The sequence below is a fragment of the Anastrepha obliqua genome, chromosome 2 (genome assembly GCF_027943255.1).
Source record: "Anastrepha obliqua isolate idAnaObli1 chromosome 2, idAnaObli1_1.0, whole genome shotgun sequence".
Classification (NCBI taxonomy): domain Eukaryota; kingdom Metazoa; phylum Arthropoda; class Insecta; order Diptera; family Tephritidae; genus Anastrepha; species Anastrepha obliqua.
This window is the reverse complement of record NC_072893.1, coordinates 126,155,996-126,165,577: the sequence shown is the minus strand read 5'-3', so window position 1 is coordinate 126,165,577 and position 9,582 is coordinate 126,155,996. Positions and strand designations below refer to the sequence as shown.

Genomic DNA, 9,582 nt, shown 5'->3' with positions numbered 1-9,582 from the left:
AGAATGTGAATTAGTATTTTAGCTATTGGTTTTGAGAGGCATAAACCCAACTGTTCTTAAACTTCCATGGTGAATGCTCTCAGATCGACCGAGTTGAGGAAAAGTGAAGTAAAGCGGCAGGCGATTCATATATGTATGTAAATTTGTTCTAAAAGAGCTTTTATTAGCCTTAGATCAAATAAGGTGTTTTACCACTCTTTCTTCTTATTCTATTATCCTTGACACACTTTCCTTCTTTTCTCAGTCAGACCATCCAAAGCATTGTATGAATTCCAATAAAAGTCTGTTTATTCTCTACTTGATTTTTCCTACACCGAGAAAGATTTGGCCTCCTCGGATCTGCAACCATCAGGGGATGATACATTTCAAAGACAAACTTCAGTATCAGACGCCAAACTTGCATCTATCTCAATAGGCTCCTCGTAGCCATTTTGAACAGCTCGACTGCCAAACTCTCAGATCTCACGTTGTTATCATCCCACGTCATCGTAGTAGAGCAATAGAATTTGCCCATATCTCGCGGATGTGCTATTTAAGCGAACGCTTATATCGCCATCCGTGTTTTAGGATTGCGAAAACTATGTAGCTTTTCTGAAATGGAACGTTTGCACAGAAGGTCAGCCCGTAGTTTGAGTTTAAGTTCGCTAAGGAACTTGCTCTCCAGCCTTGAAGAATGCCCCTAAACCGGCGAAGCGCATGTTTTCGCACTTGCAGTTGCAAATTTTTCTAAGCGGATAAAGTTAAAGTTACCTGACGGAGCTTCTATTGATGAAATATGAAATACTACAGAGAATTACGCGATTTTGACGGAGTTTAACGAGGTGCGTCAAGCCCTTCTCCACCTGATCTTTCCAATGCAGAGGAGGCCTTCCTCTTCCACTTCTAACACCAGCTGGTGCCGCATTGAATACTTTCAGCGCCGGAGCATTTGTATCGGACAACATGACCCAGCCAACAAAGCTGCTGGACCTTTATTCGCTGCACTATGTCTATGTCGTCGTAAAGCTCATACAGCTCATTGTTACATTGCATACGATACTCGTGTTGCTAATGTGCAAAGGTTCAAAAGTTCTCCGCAGAATCCTTCTCTCAAATATTCCTAAGGACGTATCATCAGATATTGTCTACGTCCAAGCTTCTGTGCCATGCGTTAGGAGATTTACACTTTCAGGAATATTTTACGTTAGCGAAGGTTCCATTAGAGCTTCAGTCAATTCGACGTGACATTTATTCTTGTCCCATTCTTCCATTATATTTAGATGGAAGCATTTTTTAGCCGCTTCGTTCTTCACTTCCAATAGAAAGTAAACTCAAAAATATGAGATGCTGAAAGCTGTTGCTTTCATACGTCTTGTAACAAGACATTCATTCACCGAAAGTGAGACTTGAGACAACTTTGTCTCAGCTATTGCACTTTTTATGATTACGAAATGAGACTTTGCTGAACACAGAGCCTTCAGAGAGCAAGTCATTTATGCAAATTAGAAATCGATCATTCCAGCTGTTTGGGCTGGGTATGTTTGGCTTAATGTTCTCCCACATATGCAGAGTCTTGCAGTTTTTATGGAAGAATTTGCTTAATAGAAAATGTAAAGTATTCGGAAGATTGTCGTTTCTCTCGAAGCCCAGCCAAATTAAAACATTTCTTTTCAGAAAAGCTGCGATTGATTTTACTTTACTAAAAGTACGAGTTTAATAGGAACAGTAAAACCAAGCTACTGAGGAGTTTTTTGGTGTCTTTTTTGAGTAATTTCATTGCCTTGGATACTTCAATATCTGCAAAGGAACTGGCGAGCTTAAAGCTCTTCATAATCAAATACTGGAGATTGGCGTACTCACCTATGCCACATAATTCAGTAAAAACGCGCGAACAAGCCGGTACTTTTCGATCGCATTGTGAGCAAGGTTTTCCAAAAAGAAAGCCATCTTCATAATTCTTGCTCGATCGTGGCCAATAATAGCACACGAAAACGTAATGACCAGTGGGGAAGCTAAAAATTAATGGGATGAGAGGGGAAAAAAATTAGATTGAGTTTCCATCCAAATCCTTTCAAACCCTTACTGCCCACCATTGCAGCCAATAAACTGCACTGAAGGATAAATTAATTGAGAGTAATTGCCCACAGTGTCGCTTGGTCTTCTCTTGTAGAAATTCTTCCAGCTTTGCCTATAGCCAAACTCATTGAACCATTTGCGTACCAAATGCGCAGGCCACTTTTTACTCACCAAACCTTTGTAAAAGAGATAATTTTGATTAACTTGTAACTCACGCGGACCTGTGAAAAAGTGGAATAACCAATTGGGAAATGTAATGCTTGCGTAAGGTAGTCATGAGTTTACCTACATCCTGGCAGGCATCACGTTCCATACGGCATTTTCCCAAAAACCTTTCAGCCATCAATTCCAAACTGACGCTCCAATGCTAGAAATACATTTCTTTAATTTATTGGATATTTCATTTCTTTGGCTAGCTGTTGAGATCTTTAAAACCTTACATCTTTTCTTGTATCTCGTTTGGAAGGAAAATCTTAGGCTTTTGGTCTCCTCTCATCTTGATTGTCAACTACAATGAAGCGCCTCCCAAGCGGAGCCCAAAAAAAAGCATTGCAGCTTGAACACACATTGAATGAATGAAGATTATTACCCTAAAGACTAACAATTTTTTATAAATTTGCATACGTCAATCTGGCTTACTGGGTGACTGTGCATTGACTATTTGCTAGGTGTGATTCTGGTCAGAAATAAAGTTATATCCTGGGAGTTGAGTCGGTCACACAAAGAAGAACGTACGAGTTCTTTTGCAATTCAGCAAAAAGATGATATTCTGAGCCTAAGCTACTTCGCTATAGCCTCTACAAAAGATGATAGTCTTGCAGAATTTATGCCACTATAGTGATTTCAAGTCAGAAATAACACTATATCCGGCAGTTACATTTTTAAGCAATACAGAAAAAATATTATTTGCTGAGCCTAAAAGTTTTAAAATCAGCCTTGAAATTTAAGGGGACAGAAACTTGTAAAATTTCGAAGAAAAAAATTTTTTTTTCATAAAATGTTAATATACTCCTTTAAGAATATGCCAAAAAAATTTTAGAACGTAAATTTAAGTATTTCTTATATTATAGATCGTCAATCGTGATACTCTATTCTTTGCGTTCGAGGGCTGGGAGAGGAAGCGTTTTTCTCAAAACTACATACATTTTTCGAATTGGCGTACACGATAACTCGAAAAGTTATTGACCGATCTCCCTGAAATTTTACACACATCTTTTTTATGATATTACTTTCTATGTGTTTTAAGTTTTCGAAAATTTTTCGAAAAAATAATTTTTTCGAAGCTAAAATAATAGGAAAATTTGCCCCAAAATTCATTTTTTTGAAGCCCTTTATTTCGTGATTTTTTTTTTTTTTCATTTTTGTTTAATTCATATAGAAATTATGACATTAATAAAAAAAAATGTTTAGTGTTTTTTATTTAGGTCACTGACGCCGATGCTACAATGCTCGCCGATTGAGAAGCCCTGCTCCGACCTTCGTGGAGGAATTGAGTGTACATCCGCCATTTTAAATGATTAAAAAAAATTATATTATTTTAATGTATAAATAAACTGTATGCCAATTTTGAAAACAAAAAAATTAATATATTTTTAAATAATTTTAATGAAACTCAGGGAAAATATGGCCGTTTACAGGTATCTGTGCCCTTAAGGGGAAACCTCTCTTGCCAACAAATGCTACTGTAGACTAAGCAGACAATTGCGTAGTAAAGTTCTGTCTCGACGAACAAAACTAAACTTTTATAAGGCATTCATCATGCCCGTTCTATAGCTGTTGTTAACAACAACATCCGGTGGGGTGTTTGAGGGAAATATTCTTTGAACGATTTTGGACTTTTACATGTTGGTGACGGCGAGTATCGTAGGCGACGCAAAAATGAGCTGTATGAGCTTTACGACGACATAGGCATAGTCCGCTGGGTCATGTCATCCGTTGGCTGGGTCATGTCATTCGAATGGATACAAACGCTCCGTCTCTGAAAGTATTCGGAGCGGTACCAGCTGGTGGTAGCAGAGGTAGATGAAGGCCTCCTCTGCATTGGAAATATCAGGTGGAGAAGGACTTGACTTCACTTAGTGTTACAACGAAAAAGAAACGACTGACGCGCTTTGTTCGGCCAAAATTGCATAAGCGATTATCGCGCCAGTTAATAAGAAAACAATTTTAAACTGTACTTCCTCATTTACAGTTTGACTGACTGTCCGATTTTGCATCAGTTATAACCCGATTTATCGGTATATTGGCGCATTGCAAGAGGCAAATTCTTCCGAAAGATCAATGGGCAGAAAATAAGTCCTCATTCCTACTTCTAATAACATCTGAGCTGCACCGGTTCATTCCCTAGTCCACTATCAATCTCGAATGCGCAAACTGATGTCAATAACCTGAAGAATTCATAGACCATACCCCGACTGTAGAAAAATAGCTCAAATAAAAACTTTTTTTTAAAAGCTCTTTGGGACTAAATTAATCTAATTCTAGTGATTTTTTCTATTCATCTAGTCTATCCCCGCAGAATCAGGAGTTTATGTCTTTAATATTTACTCATCAGAATGTGCCCATTTCCCATTATCCCAATTAAATTTATATCGCCTTTACCTCCTCGATATCTGGACTGTCTATGCACTTACAATTTTTTTCCTAATCTGCATTTGGACCTGTATATTAAATGTCGTGCAAGCTGATTCTCACTAGTTGAGTTACTTTATAATTGTTTCCTTCTTCATAATACTTACCACAATATTCATATTCGCTATTTGATATTGTCTTGCCACTCTATTCCGAATGCCATTATGACCGAATAAAAACGAATGGATTTGATCGCTGCCCAAATGCAGGAGTGTGAAAGGATGACAGCGCGGTGGTTGATGCTGAAGTGGTAGAGATAGAAGTAGACATTAGATTTACCCGAGTCGAAAGATACATATATTTTTTTATCACAACGGATCGGGAACGGTCTAAGTGAGTTTCTGTGTGACTTCTTTCGTAGTGGAGATTTTTTTTTTCTTTTGTGTTCTAATATCTATCGAATGTTCATAAACTTGCCCACTTACCACACACATGAAGTGCGGCTCACCATTCCCACAGGTGATATTGCCTTGGCAAAGGTCAGTTGTGTTAGTTGGTACGATGCTGCGGAGAGCCAAAATTGCCACAAAAAGTTTCATATCACTTTTATTTACGGATAATATTTTTATAAATTTTCGTATTTCCTTTTTTTTTTTTTTTTGTTTTGTTTTGATGCCGAATGTCTTAAAAATAACTGATTATTTTGCTTTTGCTGGCACGCAAACATTCGACGTAAAATAAAATTAAAGAGTGAGTGGAATTTTATCATAAAAATCTTATAAATGATCGATATTCTGTACCATCGAGAATTATGGAAACATTAAAAAGCGTGTAAAATAAGATTACAGAATTAGAAATTGATCATCGAAGTTTTGTTTCCTTTTGCGGAAGGTTCGTCAGCTGCTAAAAAGCTTTCGAATACCAAATACGAGGAAGTCGGTGGCCTCGCAAACTGAAACCCAGAGCCAACGCATGGAGCACCTACATCAATAGCTAGAAGCAAGAATACTTTTCTCAGTGGGGTTGGCTGACTATCCAACGGCTCCCTCCCTGTGTGTCAACAGGGGAAAAGCGTCATGCGTATAAAAAGGAATGGTAATATGTGGGTGGGCTTTAGGTAGAAAGTATCGAGCCACAGGAGTAGCAATTACGAAACGAAATTTCGAATGAAGTACGTAGTTAGAATCGAAGAAAAGATAGGATTCCGAAGTATCATGTCAGCAGATTTAAGGAGTTGGAACTCTAGAAATGGTGACATTTTCCCATGAGTTTTTACAAGACTCTGCTTCTGTGCCTACTGCCAACTAATGAAGTATTTTTCCACCGATTTTCGTACCTTTAATACACTATGGTTGGAGTTGATACTCCACATCCATCTTTCAGAGCCTCTAAGTCCATCCACTCCTGTACTCATCGTGTGAGCGTTATCGCAGTTAGATGAATTGCTTTCTGTGGAGTTGCTTATTATGTGATCGAAGCAACCTACGCTAAATGGAACAGCAGCACTACAAAGTCTCATTCAGCTAACGCATTCCGTTAGAAGAGAATTATGAGCTATAAAAAATCCTACTTTACTTTCAAAGCTTATTTTACGGTTAGATTGACCGAAGTCACGCAAACACCATTTTGGTCCATAGCAATACCAGATCAGAGTCCTATTTTAGAGGAAATATACATCACTCAAGATGCGTGTACTATTAGCGAAGTTCCAGTTCAGGGATACGTTCTAGTTTTTCGAAACTAAGAGCATCCAGGTAGCATAATCTAGCTTTCGAGAGAGGTGGACAGCAGCATAGGAGATGCTCCAGGGTTTCATTTGTACCCGCCTCATTACATTTTCTGCGAGCATCACGCTTAGGGAAGGCAGCTTGTCTACTCCAAATGGGTATCAGAAGGCAGATATCTCTAATGCTATCACTAATTTTACTAAAAGTTCGGCAGACTTCCATAAAGTCAAAGACAAGGACAAAGGTTTCGTAGCTAATAGGAAATAAATTATGAAGGCAAGACGATGACGTTTGCATGACGATGACTACAAATTTCTAGACTTCTAGGAAACCAATGAGTGGCAAGTCAAACGCTTGGGTATATACGCGAGTATAAAGGCTTACATAGATTTTCGAGAATGTGTGGTACATAATTTTCCGAAGAGATGAGTATAGTGCGATGCAGTTTCAAGGCAGAATTATCGGATGAAAAACATAACTGCTGTTATACACCCAAAACCATCAAGTGATTGACTCAAGGGCTACATTGGTGTGTGTTTATGTTGGAGCTCCTATAAGAGCTAAGATAGCGGAAAATACAGCGAGTAAACAATAGTGAAGTAGTGACATCGAAGAAGAAATGTTTTTATTATATTCAAGTACAATTTGCTATTTATGCAGTTCAAAATACACAAGGAGCCGGCATATTTTCTGTACATCCTATTGTTGGAGAAAGGCGGGGAAATTCGGCGAGTTTCATAATTTTACGGAATTATTTGAAAATAATTAACATAAATTTGAGAGTTAAAAAGTATGTATTCCCTTTTGATTGGCGCGATAACTGCTTAAGCGATTGTGGCTGAGTTTAACAAAACGCGTCAGACGGTACCTTTTTTGCTATTTGTCAAGTACAATTTTACGCAATAGAACAACCCGTTAAAATTAGTAAAGCTTATTATTAAAATGGTCCATTTTTAAGAACAACACATCGCAAAACTCCTGATTTGTTTGATGGACAATTCAAAGATTTGGTGAAAAGCATTCAAAAAATTGGTTCTGTCGAAGATAGAAAAAGGAGTGGCAGACCAGTGGGGTTTTTGAAAAGTAAAATCTATATGAATAAGTCAATAACGATTCCAGAGCTGAAACACAACATTGGAATCGAGTTTACTGAACTCAATGCGAAAATGTTTAATTAATGTTGAATGTTGTTTTTTTTAAACAACATCTAGGAGCATCTTTTGAAAGACCCCTTAAGTTACCTGTAATATCTTCTCGCTGTGTTTTTCTTTAACAAAAAAAAGATCAAAAAAAATGTAATCTATAAAACAAATGTTAATTTATTTTTTAAATGCCACTGTCACTTTATTTCACGTTTAAATGAGTGGAACTGGGATGGGATGGGTCGTAGAATGGTGATTTAGGGATTTTAGTGTTTTGCCAATTAAAATTTGCCAATTGATATTAATACAATTTCATTTAATATATACATTTTTAAAATTGTTTCTGTTTACAAACAAATATTTTTTTTAATTTTATAATTTTTTCGTTCGTTTTTCTTTGTAAGATTTTTTATATATATTTTTTTTGCTGTCCTTTTTTTATTTAATTGTAATTTTTCACATTGCTTATTAAATTATTACTTTTTTCTTTTCTTTCTCAATTTTATTTGGCTTAATTAATGTTTTTTTTTGTTCTCTTAAATTTTTTTGTTGCAATTACTCGTCAAATGTGTATGTATGTTTGTCTCTTTAAAGTTTATATTGTTTGTCTGCATTCACACATTAAATTTTAGTAAATTCTTTCAGTTTATGCATGATTTATTTCTATTCTCGTGTTAAATAGTATTAATAGTTTTTTTTTTTCTTTCTTGAAAGTTAAGTTTCATTGAAATCTTTTCATTGTTGCATACCAATTTTTGTTATTTTATTACTTACAAATGTGGGTATCTGTGGTTTTCCGCTAAATTTAAATTTATATTTTTGAAATCGGAAAATGGCTACAAATTTTTAATAATATTTTTTGTATTATAATTACTTTAAATTTATTTTCGGTTAAAAAATTCTTGCTTCACATTTACTCTGTACATAATTTTAAGTGATTTCAAACTTGCACACTTTTTAAATATATTTTAAGACTTCCATTTAATTTTATTAATTTTTAAATGAATTTGGTAATACACTTTTTTGGTATTTGTAAGTGAGCTATTTTTTGTGTTTTCCCATATGTATATATATTTTTTTAATTTTATTACAATATTTTTTCTTCAAGTATTTTGTTTTTCACTCTAAATAGTTTTTTTTTATTTATTTTAATATTTTATTTTTTTTTGTTGTAAATCTTGAGTTGCTGAGGTACTTTGTTTCCATATTTATTTTAATATTTACTTTCAAATATATATTTTGAGCAAGAATTTGGTGGAATCGAGTCAGCAAAAAATTTAGTTTAATTCAATTTTAATTTTTGAACTACAAAGACTTTGAGAGCTCAGCTATCCAACAGAGCGAAACTTAAGAAAATCTATAAAAACGTAGTACTTGTTGGTGTAGAAATAATATGATTCCTAAAAGATCGTTGAAACTCAAAATTTTTCGAAGAGCTCAGACCAAAGGGAAAGGGATATTATTAGTAAAGTGTCTTTCAAAAGACGCGCCTTGATGTTGTTTTAAAATAAGACATGTAAAAATTTAGATTCTTTTTGGTTTCACTATTTTTATTCAAATACGGTTCTTAACAATTATATAGGCTTTCATAGGAGAATTAAATTTTCATTGATGCGCTCACACATTAACGCATTGAGTTCAACCATCTCGATCCAATTGTTGTACTTCTGTTTTGGAATTATTGTTGGCAAACCCCACAAAACGTGGAGTTTGATCGCATGATCTAGGGGGCCAGTCAACATTAGGGACCAGTCAACATTACATGGAATGAATCGACCACGAAACTTAGATTTCAACATTTTCCCGTGTTGCGAGACTGTAGACTCAGAAAACCCCAGTCTAGACGGCGAGTCCTTTTTCTATTCTTGACAAAACCAGCCGACCATATTCACCAATCTTTGAATTGCCGACTCATACAGACTATCGTTTCATCAAAAAATCAGGATTCTTGGAATGTATTGTCCCTAAAGATCGACCATTTTCTTAATAGTTGTACAATACAGTTGTCTGCTTGAAAAAATGTCAGAAAAAGTTACCGTCTATGAATTATTCACTGCTGACACTTTTGTCACTTTTTTCGTCACTTT

At 35.6% G+C, this 9,582-nt stretch overlaps 1 protein-coding gene across 4 annotated transcripts; it reads right to left on the bottom strand.

Annotated features, from left to right (window-relative positions):
• Nucleotides 1–1,664: 1,664 nt before the first annotated feature.
• Nucleotides 1,665–5,277, bottom strand: LOC129239057 (cysteine-rich venom protein pseudecin-like). Of its 4 annotated transcripts, none has more exons than XM_054874335.1 (7): nt 5,112–5,277; nt 4,794–4,928; nt 2,341–2,422; nt 2,227–2,276; nt 2,070–2,167; nt 1,840–1,991; nt 1,665–1,776 (listed from the first exon to the last, which is right to left on the bottom strand). In XM_054874335.1, the coding sequence occupies exons 1-7, from the start codon at nt 5,223–5,225 to the stop codon at nt 1,679–1,681; spliced, it is 729 nt and encodes a 242-aa protein (XP_054730310.1). In that variant the 5' UTR covers nt 5,226–5,277; the 3' UTR covers nt 1,665–1,678. The 4 variants fall into 4 exon arrangements, with proteins under 4 accessions (XP_054730310.1, XP_054730308.1, XP_054730307.1 ...); XM_054874333.1 differs by having other exon boundaries at nt 2,063–2,167; nt 2,345–2,422; XM_054874332.1 differs by having other exon boundaries at nt 2,063–2,276.
• Nucleotides 5,278–9,582: the final 4,305 nt, after the last annotated feature.